This window comes from Triturus cristatus, chromosome 4_1 (genome assembly GCF_964204655.1).
Source record: "Triturus cristatus chromosome 4_1, aTriCri1.1, whole genome shotgun sequence".
In the NCBI taxonomy this organism is placed as follows: Eukaryota; Metazoa; Chordata; class Amphibia; order Caudata; family Salamandridae; genus Triturus; species Triturus cristatus.
This window is the reverse complement of record NC_140585.1, coordinates 1,284,524,542-1,284,545,945: the sequence shown is the minus strand read 5'-3', so window position 1 is coordinate 1,284,545,945 and position 21,404 is coordinate 1,284,524,542. Positions and strand designations below refer to the sequence as shown.

At 47.1% G+C, this 21,404-nt stretch overlaps 1 protein-coding gene across 1 annotated transcript in view; it reads left to right on the top strand.

The window, feature by feature from the left end:
* CDC73 (cell division cycle 73) overlaps positions 1-21,404 on the top strand; it is a 674,568-nt gene that overhangs the window by 616,854 nt on the left and 36,310 nt on the right. Inside the window, exon 16 of the mRNA XM_085654791.1 lies at positions 18,603-18,744. Coding sequence (XP_085510917.1) covers positions 18,603-18,744 — 142 coding nt within the window. The remainder of the gene's footprint in view (positions 1-18,602; positions 18,745-21,404) is intronic.

The following is a 21,404-nucleotide window of genomic DNA, read 5'->3' as shown; positions in this document are numbered from 1 at the left end:
CTTTCCTCCCTTCCCTTCGCGGTCAGTCTGTTCAAGTCCTGACGGACAACACGACCGCGATGTGGTATATAAACAAACAGGGAGGAGTGGGGTCTCTTTGTCTCTGCAGAGAGGCCCTGCGTCTATGGTCCTGGGCTCAGGACCATCGGATTTGTCTGATGGCAAATCATCTGGCCGGAGTTCTGAACGTGCGTGCGGACAGTCTCAGTCGGCAGTTCTCCGCCGACCACGAGTGGAGGCTTCATCCAGAGGTAGTTCGTCACGTCTTTCGGATGTGGGGAGCTCCTCGGGTGGACCTGTTCGCCACTCACGAGAATGCTCACTGCCCGTCATTCTGCAGTCTCCAGTATCCGATGCAGGGGGCGTTGGGGGACGCGTTCCAGTTGAATTGGGGCTCACGACTCCTTTACGCGTTTCCTCCCATACCCTTGATTCCTCGGGTTCTGAGGAAGGTTCGCCAAGACCGGGCCCAAGTTATATTGATCGCCCCGGATTGGCCAAGAAGGGTGTGGTATACAGATCTTCTCCACCTCTCCTCGTGCCCTCCGCTCCGTCTCCCTCTGAGGGCAGACCTCCTCTCGCAGTGGCAGGTTCTACACCCCCACCTCCAGAGCTTACACCTTCATGCCTGGAGATTGAGCGGGGCAACCTGAATGCATTTTCTCTCCCATCTGATGTGGTGGATGTTATTTTATCGGCTAGGCAACACTCCACCAAATCCATATACTCCTATAGATGGTCTAAATTCGTGCTCTGGTGTGGAGAGAGATCAATTGATCCCTTGAAGGCTCGTTTGTCTGACATTTTGCAGTTTGCCCTTTCTCTTGCTCAGCAAGGCTTTGCTGTGGCCACAGTTAAAGGATATTTATCGGCTTTGTCGGCTTTCCTATGCCTGCCGGATCAGCCGTCATTGTTTAAATCACCTATTGTACTTAGGTTTCTCAAGGGCCTCACAAATAAATTTCCTCCTACTCCTTTTATTGTACCTCAATGGGATTTAAACCTTGTACTGACTTATCTTATGGGTTCTCTCTTCGAGCCCTTACATAAGTGTCCCTTGAGACTGTTGTCTTTTAAAACGGGTTTCCTCGTTGCAATCACCTCGGCAAGGAGGGTAAGTGAGCTTCTGGCTCTTAGTTCAAAACCCCCATTCTTGACTGTGCATGCTGAACGGATGGTACTCCGGACCAGGGCTGCGTTTTTGCCTAAGGTGGTAACTCCCTTCCATCTGGGGCAGTCCATTACCCTTCCTACCTTTTATCCTCCCCCCTCACCCTTCCAAGGAGGAGGAGAGACTTCACCGCTTGGACCCTAAGAGGGCGGTGAGCTTTTACCTGGACAGGACAAAAGACTACAGGATTGATGACCAGCTCTTTGTGGGTTTTGCTGGCTGCAGAAAGGGTCGTGCGGTGCACAAGCGCACCCTTTCAAGATGGATTGTGCTTTGCATCAAGATCTGCTACTCCCTGGCTGGTAAGGAACCTCCGGAGGGTTTGAGGGCTCATTCCACTAGAGAAAAGTCTTCCACGTCTGCTTTGTCTAGGGGTGTTCCTGTGGAGGACATTTGTAGGGCGGCAACTTGGGCCTCCCTCCACACCTTCGCAAAACATTATTGCTTGGACACCGAGGTGAGGAGGGACGGTCACTTTGCTCGTTCCGTCCTTCAGGACTTTCTGGTATAGGGGGATGGACACCCTCCTCCGGGAGTGGGGACTGCTGTGGAATCTATTCACAAGGTGAGGAATCCACTGGCAGATGTATCCATCAGAAGAACAAGTTACTTACCTTCGGTAACGCTTTTTCTGGTGGATACAGTATCTGCCTGTGGATTCCTCACTGACCCACCCGCCTCCCCGTTGTCCATCCCTCTATACCTGCGATTATGTTGATGGTATTTCAAATGTTTATTGTTGTCAAGGGCATTATGTTGTTTCTTGTGCCTTGCTGTTAATTTTCCACACTGTGTGTGTGGATTTGTATATCATGTACTGTGTATACTGTGTATGTATTGCTGTCAGTCCGTCCGTGTGCCTCGAAGGCACGGAAAAAAGGGGCGGAACTGACGTCATCACGCCGAGGAGGTCTTCTTATGGAGCCGGTGACGTCAGCGGAGTCGCGTGCGGAGCCGTGCCTCTGTGACGTCGTCTTCGACCTCATCGGCGTGGACTGCTACAAAAGTTTCCGAATGTTGCTGGCGCAGGGGATATTCACAAGGTGAGGAATCCACAGGCAGATACTGTATCCACCAGAAAAAGCGTTACCGAAGGTAAGTAACTTGTTCATCTCGTCATGAACCCCGCCCGCTAATTCAACGCCCGGCACAGGGCGGGGAAAGGGCGGGGCACACAAGGGGTTAATGGTACAATAATATTCCTTCATAAATGTGGGGAACGGAAAAATAATAAAGCGGCAATTTAGATGTCCATTCTACACTTGATTTAATTGTAACTCTGTGGCGCACGTCGTCAAAAATACGAACAAAATGCGCATTATCTATCAGTGTCACCATATTGATCACAAATGCGACATGATTACAATGAATTCATCAAATTATATCCTCTTATGTAAGATATACAGTGATCGCTCATGCAGTAACTATGTATAATCCTTGCAATAAAGTTGACACTTCAAACAAACGTTGTATTGATATAGATGATATGTCATCATGAGTCCATCCGATTCCACTATAAATACAGGGAAATCTGAAACAATGGGTAATACACTCACAATTTAAACGGTAATGCATATGAATTCCTAACGCCACTGTTAGAGATGATATACCGAATTAATAATTTGTTCGTATTTTTGACGACTTGCGCCACAGAGTTACTATTAAATCAAGTGTAGAATGGACATCTAAATTGCCGCTTAATTATTATTTTTCAGTTCCCCACATTTATGAAGGAATATTATTGTACCGTTAATGAAATGGCAACATTACATTTGTTTATTTGGAACTTTATTGAATTTTGCGAAATGTATTGTAACATGCAATCGAAATATGTTAGGATGTTGTCTGTTTCTATCAACTGCGACCTCTATTTTTACGGAGAGTTGGGCACAGGTCACCAAACTTGAAAAAGGCATCGCCGAAACGCGTTGTTGTGGACACAATAAAGCATATTTGTGCTATCCTCTGGTGTGCCGCTTGGTGTGCCGAAGGTGTAACGTACTTGGAATAATTAACACGGTTGATATAATATATATATCTATATCTATATAATATATATATATATATATATATATCTATATATATATATATATATATATATATCTCCTGTCCGCCGAAACCACAGGCACGGACCTCCCAATTCCTTAGAGAAGAAAATTACGGACTCCCACACAGGAGTAGTGCAGTTTATTTCAGCATGGATTAGTGCTAGGACCAGTGTCCTCCATGACGAGTTTCACTCCTCTAATATATATATATATATATATATATATATATATATAATTTTACGTTAAAGTGTGCTTCGTCACTGCTATTTAGTCTGATTCAAGCATGTGAATCTAGGAAAGTTCCAATACTGGAGTAAGAAAATAAGTTACTTGACTAACTGTAATTCTCCAGTATTGGAATCTTTCATAGATTCACATGCAGCCCACCCTCCTCCACTTAGCTTACCTCTCGTGCTCTCTTTTTCTGTTTTTGTGGGTGTATCTCCTACACTTGTGCTTTGAAAATCTGAGGGACTCCAGCTTCCTGTAAGAGTGTTCTGCAGGGCATTGTGATTGGTTCAAACCTAAGTTTGGTATCTTTTAAAAAAATTACTAATATGTTACAAAATTGATGGGCCTGGGGCCTTTGCAGTGTAACATTGCATTGCTATTATAAGGTACCGTGGGACTCGCATCTCGACAACAGGGGATGATTCAAACATGTAAATCTATGAACGATTTCAATACTGGAGAACTAAGGTTACAGGTAAATAAATTATTTTCTTTTACATGGCCTGCACTGGAAGGTTCTGATTGATAAGCCTGGTTTCCAAGATGCCTTTTTTGCAAAACATTTAATTTAATGACGACTGAAGACCTTTTTTTCTGCACAATTCGTTTTTATTGCACACTATGTTCAGAGAATGTGGCCTTTATTTGTTCCATGAATATTTTTGTGCTTTGATTGTGCATTTAGTCCCACTCCCCTGGCCTGCCATGTGCCAGCTCATTCTTCAGTGCCTCTGCCTTCACATTCCTTTTTGGAGTCATAAATGTTTTATTCATGCGTAGTCATATGGGCTCCTTTGTATTTAACATAAACCATTAATATACAGTAATTTGTGGACCAGACTACAAACCTAATTTCATGCACAGGACTTGAAATACGGAAAAGCCTTTTGTGGCGGTACACAGATTTCTTTTGCCTAGACACGGTTGTTCTGTTCAATGAGGTCTCAGTGGTAAAGATAACACAGCTCTCATTAAACCATTTTGGTTCTTTCAAGTCAATAACTAGAATGAAGTGAAAATATTGTTCTTGGGAGGTGTCCGAAATAGTTTAGGCAGAAAGGTCTGGAGTTTGCAAATACAAGGAATGGTAGCCGGAGCTGGACTTAGAAGGAAGCAGGAGAATCACATGTAGAAAAAGAATACACTGGATTAGGTTGTAGGTCTTTGAAGCAGGAACTTGAAGCGAGAGACCATCTTGAGAAGCAGTAAAGGCAGCACCAACCTGTATTCCCTATACCCTAAAAGCAGAGACAATTACACCACAATGAAGAATTCTGAAGTTGATTAATTTATGAGCATCAACAGCCAGGAGACAAACCATCTGAGTAATTGAAGTGTACAGACAGTGAGCCTTCACAGTATTTTTTTAATTGGAAAAGAATTGTAGCCATTTTTGATTTAGCAATACCAGTCCTACAAACTGTATTCTCCAAGTTACTTCAAATAAGGAAGGGGTACCCAAAGATTGGTTTTGGAGAATGTTTGTACTATAAAGACAGGACTTCCATAACATTGTTTACTTCTGAGCCCCAAACAAAGAAGTGTTGAAACCCAGTGATAGCAAAACTCCGTAGTGATCTAAAGAAATCTTATCACACTAGTCTTGAATGAAAATGCATTGGCTTACTTTACCACCGAGGATAAACCTGAGGCTTCTAAGCTTAGGCAGGCTCGGCCCAAAATGTTTCTAGGTGCTTTTCCAGATCTACACTACCAATTGCAGTCTGAGACCCAGAAATGCAAATCTGCTTGTTCAGGATTTAACCGAACGTCCCATGTTGGAAGGCAGTCTGGTTTCTAGCAGCACAGCTCTGAATCGATCTGTGACCAAATTTCAGGAATCAACTTAACTTGACTTTTCAGAAACAAGCCTCTTTAAAGAAGCCTTCCAAACCATCCATTTATCTTTCTGGAGCAGCATCTTCAGCTCCTCAGAAGTTAAGCTAACAGCAGGGAATATTCAAATGATTGTGTTGACATCTTGTGCAGGTTAAGACAGTTTAATATATCTTGTATACAGTAACACATATAACCTACAAGGGAATCTGTCCACTATACCTAGCTAAATCTCTGAATTAAAAAGAATATAGAATGCTTGTCTGCCCTAGGAGACATTAAATGTGTGAGTAGATTCACTCCTCCCCATACGGAGCCATTTAACTGTTTACAATTTGAGGACGTTCATCAAATTGCCAGCAACTAAGGCAAATATGCCTTCCCAGAGCCCTGTACAGGTGTTTTCCATCATACATCCCAGCGAGTATTACCTTTCATAGAGAAAGTAGAATCGCCATCGTAGCACGTTGGAGATTGATTACATTAGTAGCAAAATGGCAAGAGGGTAGCAATTTCTCAACAAAGATTATCACCAACACTACAGACCAGCATTACCAAAGATTGCCACACTGAGGTCACCTGCTAAAACCACTGCTACCCATTGTCGTCCTCTGCATTCCCAATAATCCTGGTTTCAGAACTGACCTATCCTAAGTGACTGCCTCCTGGGTTCACAAACCTGATAATGTGAGTGAGAGACACTGCCTTGATGTTTGCGTACTGCATAAAAACTTTACATATTGCCTCAAGTTTAAGCCTGAGTGCTTTTGTGCCAAGCTACCAGATACCCACCAATAACCTAATTTCCTGCAACTATCATCCAAAGCTTACCAAACCCAATGCACAGAGGAGCCCTGGAAAACCCTACTAATTTTTTTTTCTCTCCAATGCCTCTAAATGACATGAGGCCAGGGTGGATTCTAATGTTCTAAAAGCCTTCCTGCCATCCACCAAAGGGAGGCTGATGAAGGTCTTCCCAGACAACACAACCACATTAACGAGTAAATCATATCGATTTGTTATAATTCATTTCTATAATGCGGGACCACAATCACAGGGATCGGCTAGCCTTGATGAATTAAGTAGAAAGTTAGAACAATTCCAGGGGGAAAGCCTGTCGCAGTCTCAATTAATCCTAGGGGGAGATTTTAATTGCCATCTGTATCCCAACTTAATGGTGACCCATCGAGATTGGACGACTTGCACAATAAGTGAGGGACCACATATGGAACATACTCTGGCAGGGCGGGATTTGAGTGTCTTCCTAAACACTTATGACCTAACTCGTACTTTGGACCTGATCGCTACCCACCCTGACTTGCCTGTGCCCTGACCTATAAAGGTAGAGGCTGCTCATCATTTATTGATTTCATATTTGTGTCTCACATCAAGGAGGTTTATATCCTTTTTTAATATTCACTACAGTATATTTAGTGACCACAAACCTGTGACTATCATTTGTAGCCCCTTGGAATCAGCCTGTACACCATAGGTTAACTGGGGGAACGATTTCTGCAACTGACCAAGGAAGGCGTCTACTGTCGGCACAGGTCGACAGTGTTGCTTTTAATAACTCACTTTTCAGTATAGGCAAACAGAAGAATTTGAAATGTTAAACCCGCAAGTACAGGGGGAATAAATTCATTCATTTATTGCTATTACACAATTAGTGGACAGTTTATTAACAGCTCCGGAACACCCATCTAGCATGGACGTCCCAAGATGGTTTGATGGGGAGTGCTCTTGGGCCATTAGAGATCTTAAGATGACACTTAAACAGACACCGAGAGACAGGTGTCACGTGGCGGTCAGCTATAGAATATACAAGCAAGCCGTCATGGGGCGGAAGCGCTCACTGCAAAAAGAAAGCCTTGGAGGACCTAACCGAGGCATCGGAACAAAAGGACTGGACCTATTTTTGGAGGGTCATTAATTACCCATGTTTTAAAGATCTGAACAAACCAGGACTAAGACAGAATATCTTACCAGAGCAGTGGCAGGCTCATTTTGAGGGCGTTTACAGTCATTCCCACAGAGAGGAACTATCACTGGAATCAAATCCTCACCACAGATCTGATCCCATTACTTTTACTCTGGATGAGGTCTGACTAGGAATTGAGGGACTCTTCCAGAATAAGGGTCAGACAGGGTTGTATATTAGCGCCGTCTCTGTTTACACTATACATTAATGGTCTCGACTGACGGCCTTACAGGCTGACACCCCAGGGATAGGCACATGGCCGGTCTCCGTTTTGCTATATGCAGATGACGCGGAACTCCTTGTACGTACCCTGAAGTGCTTACAGCTTTTATTACAAGGGTTTGTGACCTTTATGGATACGATGGATCTGTCATCTAATTAACGAAATCCTATATAATGGAAATTGGAAAGCAGAGCAGAAAGCCCAATACCTACAAAGTAGCCATACATAGTCTAGGGATTGTGCCGGCGTTTCTTATCTGGACATTTTATTCGATGAGAAATTGAGTTTTAAACATTTATCTGAAAGAAACACGTTAGTTAGATTCCTCACCTTAGAATATCCCCAGGTGTCAGGCTGGATCTGGAAGATTTTTCGTCAGCAGTATCCTTTGCGCGTCGCTAGGCGTCGTCTGCGGCTCCTCGTCCGTCGTCTGCGTCGTGCGCCGGAACGATGTCGTCGGAGAACTTGGACACCGCCCTTGCGCGCTGACGTCCGTTCTTTTTTCCGCGTCAGACAGCGCTGATCTGGGAAGAGCTTACCCTTTTAGTCACTTTTTGACTAAACTTTTTGGACTATTTTGTCTAATCTCGTCGACTCGATCTGGTGCCGGTAGGATGCCTGGTTTCAAAGCCTGTGACTCCTGTCACCGACTGATGTCGATAACGGACCACCACCGCCGGTGCCTTTACTGCCTTGGGGCCGACCACGATGCGGAGTCGTGCCTCGACTGCCGGGCCTTGACCTCGAAGGCTAGGCGGGAGCGGTCCCGCAAGCTTCTCGAGCTCTGGCACTCGGCTGCACGCCGTTCACGGTCCTGGTCGAGGAGGAGGTCGAGGGACCGGTTGCGGAGCCGAAGCCATAATCAACGCTCGTCGGGTTCCAAGTCTTCGGGTAAGTCGAAGCATAGTAGGAAGTCCAAGAGATGACATCACTCTTCGGACTCCCGTCGCCGGTCGCGTGACTTGGTCGAGGGTCCGGGTGGTCCCCATACCCACCGGTCCCTGGGACTGACGCGACTCCAGCGGAGATCAGTGCCTTCCTCTCGGCCATGAGGAGCCTGGCTCCGCCGTCGACGCCTGCCGGTGCGCCTTCGTGCCCCGCGGGCTCGACTGGGAGGCCTAGCGAGCCGGCAGCCCCGTTGCCGTCATCGACTCCGGTCCCGACGCCGCAGGTCCCCGTGTGATCCAGGCCTGGATCTCAGTCGGTGCTGGTCGACCTGACGACCCCTCCCACACCGGTGCCACCCCCGGCACCGTCTCCGGACGACGCCTTTCTCCAGTTCTGTCCCGGTCTGGGCCTGATGCCGGTGCGGCGCCGTCTGGCGCCGCATCAGACGCCGATGGGTGACCATTTCATCTTCCGCCCGGCTCCGATCATTCCACCTGTTTACCAGGAATCAGATGACGGTGGCGACTTGGAGGGGTCTGATGACCCTCTTGCCCGCCAGGGTCAGTTATCACAGGACTGGGCAGATGAGCTGGGGGATGCCAGTGGCCTTGACACCTCCCCTGACACTGGCTTCATCTCTCCTCCGACCGTGGCTTCGGAGGAAGGTGCTACCTTTTCTGTGGCGTTGCGTAAGGCAGCCGAAGCCCTGGGGCTGGAGATACCTACTGTGGCCGTGAGGACTAACCTCCTCACTGAAGTGCTCCAACCGTCAGCAAACTCCTCGGAGCCTCTGCTGCCGTTTAGTGAACCACTAATGGACGTTCTGAAGGGCACCTGCTCCAAGCCCTCCACAGTCCCTCCAGTGGACCGGAACGTGGCCCGGCACCACCGCCCTGCACTGGGCGACCCCAGTTTCCTGTCCCAACACCCCACGCCTGAGAGCCTGGTTATCCAGGCCTCTACTTCCCAGACCTCCTTCCCGTCCGCTCCCCCGGATCGGGAATCCAAGAGACTGGAGCTGTTTGGTAAAAAGCTGTTCGCCTCCCTTAGTTTAGGGCTGCGGTCTATTAATACTGCTTGTCTCTTGGACCGTTACTCCCACTCTCTGTGGGATACGGTGGAGGACGTGCTGCCCCAGTGTCCGGAGGAGGCCCGGACACGGCTCGCCCAGGCTCTTGCAGAGGGGCGGGACGCGGCACGGTATGCCATCTGATGTGGTTTGGACACAACGGACTTGCTAGGCAGGGCAATGTTGTCCACAGTGGCGCTTCGTCGTCACGCCTGGCTGCGGTCCACGACTTTTTCCGGGGATGTCCTGAGCACCCGCATGGACATGCCCTTTGATGGCAGTCACCTCTTTGGCGACAAAGCGGACAGTGCGCTGGAGCGCTTTAAGGACTCCAGGGCTACGGCCAAGTCCTTGGGTCTCTCGGCCCGCTCCCGCAAACATTCGCTTTTTGCCCCTTCGTGGCCAAGGAAGGGGCGCCCCCTCGTGTCCACCTAGCCACAGGCCGCAGAACCAACCCCCACGCGGTCGCGGACGTGTCTTCCGCCGAGGCGGTACAGGGGGTCAACGTGCCGGTCCATCCACATCCACCCCAGCAGCATCTGCCTCAAAGCCCTCCTAGTCAGTGCTTTCAGGCCCATTCCACGCCAGTGGGAGGCAGAGTTTGCCATCACCAGCTCCACTGGCGTTCCATCACTTCGGACAGGTGGGTGCTGCAAATCGTCCGAAGGGGTTACTCCCTCCCCTTCGGGACGACCCCTCCAGCCATGCCACCGCAGTGCCACCGCATGTCGGGGGATCACTTGAATCTTCTACAGGAGGAAGTTGCAGCCCTCTTGGCCAAAGGGGCCGTCGAGCGCGTTCCTGGTCCAGAAGTAGGCCGTGGTTGTTATTCCCACTACTTCTGGTTCCCAAGAAGGGCAAAGGGGGCCTATGCCCTATCTTGGACCTCAGGAGTGTCAACGCCTTCCTCCGAAAGGAGAGGTTCAAGATGCTCAGGTTCTGGCTGCCCTAGACCCTGGAGACTGGATGGTAGCGTTGGACTTGCAGGACACCTATTTTCACATCCCCGTCCTGCCGGCCCACCGGCGTTACCTACGGTTCACGGTGGGTCAGGAGCATTTTCCGTTTACCGTGCTCATCTTCGGCCTCACCAGTGCCCCTCTGGTGTTCACGAAAGTGATGGCGGTGGTCGCAGCTCATCTGCACAGATCAGGGGTTCCAGTCTTCCCCTATCTCGACGACTGGCTGTTGAAGGTGGGCTCCCCCCAGCAAGTCGTCTCCCACCTCCAGACTACGGCCGACCTCCTGCATTTGCTGGGGTTCTCCATCAATGTGCCGTAGTTGCATCTGAGTCCCTCCCAAAGGCTCCTCTTTATCGGGGCGGTTCTGGACTCGGCGCAGTTCCGGACTTATCCTCCGGAACAGCGGGTCCGGGATATTCAGGCTCTGCTTCCCATCTTTCGGCCTCTATCCCGGGTTTCGGTCAGGTTGGTGCTGCGGCTTCTGGGTCTGATGGCCTCCTGCATCCTGTTAGAGCATCACGCCAGGTGGCGAATGCGGGCTCTGCAGTGGGACCTGAAGTTTCAGTGGGCCCAGCTTCGGGGCAACCTGTCAACCATGTCTTGATCTCGGAGGGCACTGCAAGACTGTTGCAGTGGTGGCTCACGGACCGCGATTAGGTCAGTGGCAGATCCCTCTCCCTACGCCAACCGGAGCACGTAGTAGTGACGGATGCTTCCCTCCTGGGATGGGGGGGGCCACATGGGGGAGGCGGAGATCAGAGGACTCTGGTCTCCGGCAGAGTCTCTGCTCCATATCAACCTTTTGGAGCTGAGAACGATCCGACTTGCACTGAAGGCATTCCTTCCCGTTGTCCGGGGAAGTGTAGTGCACGGACAACACCACCGCCATGTGGTATTGCAACAAACAGGGCGGGGTGGGGTCGTGGACCCTTTGTCAGGAGGCTCTGCGCCTCTGGACATGGCTGGAACATCAGGGCATCACCCTGGTGGTTCAACATCTGGCGGGCTCTCTGAACGCCAGAGCAGACAAACTCAGCCGCCGGTGCATGATGGATCACGAATGGCGTCTCAACTCGGACGTGGCGCAAGGCCTCTTTCGGCAGTGGGGAGAGCCTTGGTTAGATCTATTCACCACCGAAGAGAATGCGCAATGTCCGCAGTTCTGCGCGTTTCCAAGGCGGCACTCGCTCGGGGACACCTTACGTCGCGAGTGGAGTAGCGGTCTGTTGTACGCCTTTGCGCCTATACCACTTCTGCCCAGAGTGCTGAAGATGATCAGGCGCAACCGGACCCAAGTTATCTTGGTGGCTCCGGATTGGGCACGAAGGTACTGGTATCCCGAGCTACTCAGTCTGTCGATCGATCCCCCGATACGACTGCCTCTTCGGGAGGACCTTCTGTCGCAGCAGCAGGGGACGGTCCTCCACCGGAACCTGTCCAGCCTCCACCTCCATGCGTGGAGATTGAGCGGTGACAGTTGATGCCATTTGACTTGCCTCCTGAAGTTTGCGATGTGATTCTGGCAGCCAGGTGTCCCTCCACGAAATCGGTATACACCTGCAGGTGGAACAAACTTGTGGCATGGTGCACAGCAAAGGCTGTGGATCCCCTTTCTGCCCCTCTTTCTGAGTTTCTCCTCTTTCTTCTTTCCATGGCCCAGCAGAGCTCTGCTCTGGGCACTCTTAAAGGGTATCTTTCAGCTATCTCTGCTTTCTTACGGCTTCCTGATCAGCCTTCTCTTTTCAAATCTTTTAACACATTTGCCGAGGCACACAGAAACTGTAATGAACCAGAAAAGCTGGTTTCCACAATTTGTATGAACGTATCAAAATTGGAGTCCATTAGTCGCTTAAACATTTTGCTTGCATGTTTCTTTATTATATCTTCTTTCAAAATCCAGATATGTGCTCAAAACAGCCGACACGTGTTTCATCCAGAAGGACTTTTTCAAGGCTAACACATGTAGATAAGTCCATTGATTATGTCCATAATTCGTCAAGCATATAAAAGGACAGTATAGGCCAGCCGGGTGTTGTAAACTCCTTAATGTATATTGGTGGTGGAGCTCCCCGAATCATGTGCCTTGCATAACTGTAAACGCCTTTGTCAGGTCATGTTAAACCTTAACTCGGAGTTCTCGTTTTTTCTCAAAAATCCAAAGTTTGTGGATTCCAGAGGGCCTTTTTGTCTCTTTTGGAGTTTGGTTTATCCTCCAAAGGCAGAGGAGGAATTGTTGTTTGAGAGCACCTCCGATACTAATTCAATGTGAAATATTAAGTTGAACAAACGATATAGTGGATGTGCACATAATGCTCTGGCAAGCTTCTGCTTGGTTTTTTGTGTGAGATTCTCTTTTCAAATCCCCTGTTTCTCGCTTCTTCAAGGGCATTACTCGCATGTTTCCTCCTGTCCCTTTCGTAATGCCTCCGTGGGATTGGAACCTGGTATTGACATATCTGATGTGCGCTCCCTTTGAGCCACTTCATAATTGTTCCCTTCGTCTTCTGACTCTTAAGGCTGCTTTCCTGGTTGCCATCACCTCTGCTAGACGGGTGAGTGACCTCCAGGCTCTATCTTCTAAGCCTCCTTTCCTTTCTGTCCATCCTGACAAGGTGGTGACTGCCTTCCACATCGGGCAGTCTGTCACGTTGCCCACCTTTTTTCCGCATCCTTCGAATGAGGAAGAGAGGCTCCACCATCTGGACCCAAAACGGGCGCTGTCCTTTTATTTGGACCGCACCAAGCAGTTCCGGGTGGATGACCAGCTCTTTGTGGGCTACGTGGGCGCCAAGAAGAGGAGGGCGGTACACAAGCGAACCATCTCTCGGCGGGTCGTATTGTGTATCAAAGCTTGGGATGAGAGCCCATTCCACTCGGGCCACGTCTGCGACAACTGTCCTGGGTCGGGGAGTCCCCTTGCAGGACATCTGTCAGGCAGCAACGTGGGCCTCGCTGCACACGTTTGCCAAGCATTATTGCCTGGACAGCCAAATCCGGAGAGACTGCTTCTTTGGCCGTTCTGTTCTCCAGGACTTTCTGGTGTGATCTTGGTTCGCACACCCACCACCGGGGTTGGTATTGCTGGGGTATCTATTCTAAGGTGATGAATCTAACTAACCTGTTTCTTTCAGATGAACAAGTTACTTACCTTCGGTAATGATATATCTGTAAGAAACATTAGTTAGATTCCTCACCGACCCACCCATCCTCCCCGTTCTGCGAACCGACATCTAGGGTTAAGGTTCTCCTTTTCAGGGCCCTAGACTTTTTTGGCACCAGTGTCGGTCTCTTGCATGGCTCTGCGTTCCTGGCGCGGAAAGCTATGTACAAGAACTGACGTCGGCGCGCGAGGGCCGCGTCTATGTACTCAGATGTCATTCCGGCGCACGACGCCGACGACGGACGCGGAGCCGCAGACGACGCCTAGCGACGCGCAAAGGGTATTGCTGACGAAAAATCTTCCGGATCCAGCCTGACGCATGGGGATATTCTAAGGTGAGGAATCTAACTAACTAATGTTTCTTACAGATATATCGTTACCGAAGGTAAGTAACTTGTTCATTAGAGCCGGTGTCTAGGAATTACCAGGTCTACTGGAGCAATTGCAAACTTAAAGATTAGGCAATTGGTCACCGGGGACAATTTTAAAGTTATACAACTCCTTTTGTGTTTCTAAAGTTTTATACAGTAGTGAGGTATGAGGATATATGCTGGCTACCAAATTGCAAACTGAAGAAAATAAATGTTTTAGGTGGATTTTGAAAGTCCCTCATAGCACACCTGTGTACTCCGTACATGAGGATTTGGGGTCTAAGTAGATCTCTGATATGGTGGCCTTTAAACCCCTCCTGTGTTGGGTGAAGATCTGGTCTAACGAGGAGGCAGGTTTTAACAGGCTGGTAATCCAGGATTGCCTTTCTCTTGATTACGCGTTGAAAATTCTGTGGTTAAAATATGTACACCGTTGCCGTATTAGGGTGCAAAGATCTGTTTACTAATCATAAGGTTGGATCTCAAGAAAAGGCGATTATTAAAGATTTGTTTTTTAAACGTCACGGCGCACCAGGAGGATAAGGTGCTTAGGAAACCCACGGTCAGAGAACACATTTTAGTAAAATCGGTGTAGGACATGGAACCCTATTTATCCCTTGTAATAAGTGCACAAGATAGATTTTTAATTACCTGTTCAGATTTAATTTAATTCACCACTTACTGGCCTCACCCCCTGGCTTTACGGTGCACGCAGAACACAGAGGACCCTGTGACTGCGACAATCGGTTGCCACAGGTCAACTTACATTTTGTCCTCCTCTGTACATATTACTCGCATCCTAGACAAGTGTTCCTTAAGGGGCTTTTAAAGAAGCTTAGATTTAGGCAGGGCACGTGTCTCCTTATTGTTTTTACAACTTTCATCTTATGTTTTCACACTCTTTTGTGTTTACAATTTTGTACAATCTTCTTCACGGATAAGAACCACTAGAGGTGACTGAAGGTCACGAGTATTTGCTAATTTTGCACTGTTGGGCTGCTATTAAGTCTTGAACTGTGGGTTCTCTCATGTTTAATGTGAAATTAGGATTTTATTGATTATATTTTTAATTGAAGAAAGGGCTGTTGGAAGTGTAATGAATTCAAGACTCCAGCCGAGATAACAATATTTCATGGATCTTGCATTTTCTGATCTAGTACATCTGGCTGTTTTATGGAGGATATTTACACTTGATGTATGTGTATTTTAAATTGTCTCTTTTATGGTCCTATTATTATATGCCGAATAAAAACTATTATTATTAGTATAGATTGCGGGTGTGAGCTTGTGAAAGAATCAAGGATATTCTGCACATTGGTGTCGTAAGTCTTAGTTATGCTTGTCCCACTCCTGTTCATCTTCTATGACTGCTACCGTCTTTGATTGAGCCTTGGGTATGTTGCTGAAGTTTTCACTGGAAAAAATTCCACTTCTCAAAAGGTGAACTGATAGAGCCCTCTGTGTCACTCTGGTACATATTGCATGCTCTAGGGAGAGGTGAGGAGTAGGCAGTGCTTCTACAAATATTGTTTACAATGTAGAGTAAAATTGATGTCTTTGGAATAGACTTGGATGTCCTGTGCTCCTAGCCTCTGTACCTCATGTGCCAAGTGATTGTGCCTTCCCCTCACAAGGGCATATGTCGAAAGAAAGGATGAAGTTCTCTATCTGCGAGGCAATCCTCAAACTTGGACATCATTTATTGTTTTTATTTGGGAAGATCGATTACTGCTTATGATCCAGACAGGCCCTAATAAACTTGGTTCACTAGACTATGGCGTTTTGAACGTGCGTGCAATGCAGTTGTACCATTGTTCATGTGTCACGATAAAAAACAAAGGTAAACTTTCTCCTCTGCTTATGAAAGTCTGGCCTCCTTTTTAGGTCTCGCCTAGCTATTGCGTTTACGCAATCGCTATGCGAGACTCTAGTAAGAGGGGCATTTCAAAGTGCTCCCAAAAGTGGATTGCATGGCGAGCACGTGCACAATCACGTGTACCGTGCTGCCATGCAATCCGTTTGGGGAAGCGCTTCAGCCCACTGGCGCGTGCACGTGTAGCCACAGCCTCTGCATCATACTTCAAAGGGTCCGCTCCCCCGCCTGGAATGCGCTCCCCCGCCCCCTCAACAGCATGCTTTGTCGGTCTTTTTTTATTGTCTCTAAGTACGTCCCTTTTCTGTCACTATCAATGCCTCTTTCTCGAGCTCTTTCGTTTTCCCATTCTCTCCAGTTCATTTTCACTGTCTCACTAGCCCGCCTTTTCTTGTCTTGTTTGTACTTGATCTGAACAGCCCCCCTCCATCCTTCCCCCCGCCAACCACTGGCCTAAATGTTCCGTACTGAAAATCCCGGCAGCGCACTGAGCTGAGCACCTTATCTGGGGTTTTGAAATGCACTTTTGGGGTTTTGTTATTTCAGCTGCAGCATATGTTTTTTTTTTTTTTACTTCATGTAAAACTACCAAAACACTCTAAGCGCAACACAAAACCAGCTTGCTTATATTTACAGGAATGTGAAAGCTAAATTGACTCCTTGCTGGCGCCTCCGGTACGTGTAATTCCGCCTTTAAAACGCGCTCTCCATATACCCCTTTCCGCAGTAACACCGGTCAGTGGTTTGCTTGGGTGCACAAAGGAGCGACCACCGCCCCTCGCACAAACATTCAAAGAAAGCTTTGTGGGTTCCATTACAAATAGGCGAAGGGCGCTAACTGCTTTAAAATCACGGAATAATTAGATTGCGTAGTCGGAGCTTGTCACCGTCATCACAGCGGGTAGCCAACAGCGCGAACGCCCAGCACACTCTGTGATTGTTGATAATTTTTTAGAGAAATCTGCCTTGACGCTGGGGATATGAAATGTTTGTCGGCAGCCTGCTGGGTGCTGTTGAAGCAAAGGGTGGGTGTGTGTTCTTTTGTTCACATTCTTATACCCGCGCCTTACACGCGTGCCGTGATTAAAAATCCGTTTAGTGTCCGTTATTTTGACATAGGTGTGAGTAAGAGTTAAGGGGCCTTAGTTGGGTGGGAGGGAGGCATTAACATTGGTGTGGGAGAGCATGGAAGGGCAGTGCTATAGATTATGCGTGGGTACAACATGGTAATGTGCCTTATTGCCTCTTAAGCTATGTGTCCCTCGCAGAGGCAAGAGGCGGTGAACGGGAAGAGATTTAATTGCACCCTGAACCACCGCAGTTTCCTGTAACCCGGGCAGAAGGGGCCTTTAAGAGAAGGCTCTTTAGTTAACAAGCATTTGCAATGCAATAGGTCTCGCATTATTAATGTTTGAGCTATTGGTGTTGCATTATTTAGCAATGCCAATAGCTCAAACTTAAATAATGCGAGACCTATTGCATTGCAAATGCTTACCTTATGCCACCATTTTATCCTACTTATTTTCATTAATATCTGACTGCTTGGCCACTAGAACATTATCTTCCCTCTACAGAGCTAACCATGCAAGTAAATAAAACAAAGCTTCATGTTGGGTAATCAGTCTTTTTTTAAAGCAAGTGATGGTATATAAAACAATAACTGTTTGTAGGTTGAGATATACTGGAGTCCCAGAACGTTCCATACCATACTAGCAGATCTTCCACTGCAAGTATCCTAGAGACCTTTGCAGAGCATAGTTCACCATTTTACCTATTTTCCTTTTTTCTTCTGTTACAGCCAAAATATTAGTCGCATCTCCGACCATTGATCCTACAAGAACCTGGCTGTTTTTCTTAACTGTATGAATTTTACTATGCGCTTGATTGGTTAAGCAATTGCAGAATTTAAATGGTTGACCATGGCAGGATTACCATAGTCCTACAGATGACCTGATGAAATGAAAGGTAACACAAAGAAGTTGAATACAGACTCAGTGGTTGGTAATGATACTCCCTCCTATTGAAGCACTTTTGAGACTGCCCAAACAGCACAGATTCATCCAACAACTGACACAGTGCAGACAATCACATCTTGAAGCCTCACACAACCAAATCCATAGATTTATAACCTGTAGTCTTCAGATGGAATAAATCAGACTTGGGAACACCATCCACAGGAAGTACCAACAACACACATTTGCTGATCGCACATGCAGGACGGGATGCTCTCTGCAACCACAACTCTATATCTCACTTTTTGCAGACACTAGGACAGATAAAGTTCACAAGGAGTATCAACTGGTAAATTTTTATCTTTACAAAAAACTCTCAGCAATACTTCCTGGTTTCTACAGTTGCCTTCCCTCAGCTGACCATTACAGTAGGGGAACACAGGAAGCACCCGAAGTGCTCCGAAGGTTTCCTGACTACCACCTTGACATTTGAACGAAATAAGCTAAGCATACTACCATCATTACTTGTATGTTACAAAAGTGCATATCACCAGAGTGGTTAAGTTTGATGGAAAGATGAAAGGAACGCAGACAAATGCGGCTCAAGAGGTCTTGGGGCTTGGTGGCAGATTCTGGTTGCCCCAATTATAACTTTAGTCTTTTTGGAAGTTTTGTGGAATTGAGGTAGAGTCTTATTGTGAAAACCTTTTAAAAATGAAATGTTCAAAGCAATTATTTGGTAACATATTTTTTTTATTTTTTACTAAAACCGATGTTTTTCACATTTGTTGGCAATGCGTTTGTTATAGTTCTTTAATATGACCTTATTTCCTTTAGTTAAAGCTTTCCACCTAAAGTATGATGAAGTGCGCCTTGATCCCAATGTCCAGAAATGGGATGTAATGGTATTGGAGTTGAGTTACCACAAACGTCATTTGGATAGACCAGTGTTTTTACGGTTCTGGGAAACTCTGGACAGGTAACTAGCTACAGACAATAGAAAAGATCGTTAAAATGATTTTGCTTACCTTGAGAGTGAGGATGTGACACTTATTAAAGCAGCAGTAGTGTTCTAATTATCAACCTACGTTTGTGTCGTAAAGTGTCAGCACCCTGTGGAAGCACTGTTTTTGCTTAAAGTAGGCAGTGGATATACATATGTTTTGATGTTGTCTTTTCTTCTAGTGTAGCATGTAAATGAGTTTTATTTAGTCTGATACTGTGTTTTAAACTTTCTTCTGTCTTTAAGCCAGCCACTAGGTATTAAATCTTTTCCAAAGGTTCGCAATTTCTATATATATTTTTTATAAACATTAACTGTAATCTGTGAAAAATATGTGCAGGTAGGCCAAAGAGTCATACCTGTGGTTGTGTGTATCTTCAGGGAAATCAACCTATGGTTCTACTTGCACATCTCATACTTTAAAGCTTCACACACGTAGTGTCTGGTTACTCCATTATGTAGAAGAGCCTCAGGTAGCACATGTACAGACTGTTTTATTAAGTTCTTAAAGACCAACTTTGTGGATCACAACTTTACTTCCCAATGCATTTGGTCTAACGCTCAAGTGACGTAAATCTTACTGCTTTAAGACTTGAACCATTGTTCTGATAGAGACTTCCCACAGCAGATTCCTCACCTTAGAATACTTCCCAGGTGTCCGACTGGATCCGGAAAATCTTCAGCAGTACCTCTGCATGGCAATTCGTAGTGTCGGATGTGAAGTGTGTGGTCCTATATAGGAGCCAACCCGGGCTTGCTGACATCCGATCCTTTCTTTCCATGCTGACACTGCCAACGCAGCATATCAGTAGACCTACCGCGATAACTTTTTGACCACTTTTTTGTACTTTTTGTTGACCATTTCTGAGCAATTTGCTCTGTGTGCTTGGAATAGGTTCCCCAACAAACCTATGGTTTATGAACCTTGAAGGGAATGTCACAAAGATGTCTGTGTCTGACCCCCATTTGGTCTGTCTCTGTTGCTGGGCAAAGCACCCTAAGGCGATCCGCGAGTGGACTATGAAGCTCCTGGCGGCATTGCAGGAAAAGACTCCTGGGGTAGATTTCTTGGCCACTCCCTGAGTCGTTCAAGCAGATGGTAGTCTTCCCACTCCAGAAGTGTTTTCCTTGAAGTATGGTAAGTCCAAGAAGAAGTTGAAGTGTTCTTAGGCCTTCCCATCCAAACATTGTGCTTTGTGGCCCGCTGCTGCACTTTACTTGCAGGGCCAGCAGCCGGCCCTCTCGATGCTTCCTCGAGTTCCCGGAGCGACCCCCCCCCCCCCCCCTTCCAATTACAAGGATTTTTTGATGCTATGCATGCCATCTTTTGGCCACCGACTCCCTCAGGTGCGATTTCGGTCCCCACTGAGCTTAGAGTTGCTCCTGCTGGGTTACCGCCGGCAGGTTTGCCTCAACGTCAGCCGAGCCCTTTGGATCCATCCCTGGATCTGTTCTGCTGCTGCCACAGGTGCCTCCACACATCCCAGCAATCCCACCGCAGTACCTGATGCTGCTGGTGCCACTGGATGAACAGTGTAGTGCCATTTCTAACTCGGAGACTGCTGTAACCCTGGCCCCACTCTATTCTGGCTCCATTGAGGCTATATCCACCTCTGGACTTGCCACCCTTATACAGGAACTTCCCGACTGAAGGGAGGGATGAAAAAGAGGGGTAATTACCCTTTGAAGAATACCCTAACCAAGAAGACATTTAAGGTGATTAATCTGGTAATCAACAGCATCTTTCATCTGTCACTGTCCTCCGGCACCGTGGCAGCTGCCTGAAAACTTGCTAAGGTGGTTCCACTACCTAAGAAGCACTCTCTAGGTCCAAACATTTTTAGTGACTATAGGCATATCTTGGAGAAACTGGTGATTTTGCAGAATATGGTGAACGCCCAACTATCGGATAATTCAGAGCAGGAAATGCTGCTACATCCAAGTCAATCAGGTTTCCCCCCCCTCCACAGTACAGAGACTGTGCTTTTAGTAATATCTGACCATATCAAGTGGTCAGCGGATCAAGGTTGAAATGCGGTGCTGATCCAACTGTCTCTCAGCAGCATTTGATACCATCCCACATAAATTCTTTTACTGGCACTCTCCAGCCTGGGGGTTGGAGGTCATGTGTCGGACTAGGTCAAGCCGTACTTTGATTCCAGAGAGTTGTCAATGTGGGTGGCGGGTTTTTTTTTTTTTTTTTTTTTTTTTTTTAAAACCTTTATTTGTGCATAGTAAAAGAACAAATACGGGCCTACAACCATCCGGCCGGCCACAATACGGTTAAGCACTGAGTCAAACATTACATCCCTTGTGCATTGATGATCAAGCTTAGCTACGATTGACGAGGTATACACTGGAGAGATCCTTGACACCAGGGGAAGGAGAAGTGAAGGTTAATTTTAAGGTTTTTAAAATAATTTTTTCGAGAAAAAAGTCAGTAAAGGATAGAACCAAGGAGATTCGAGTCCGCAAGATGGCTTCACCACACAGGAGAGCAGCAGCATCATTAAAACGACCATAGAAAATCTCAGACAGTGAGGCGGTGCAGTTAGATAACAGGATAGTCGCGTGAGTAAATACGCACCCCTCCCAAGCCGCCCCCACTCAATCCACCCCACACCCGGACCCCGAAT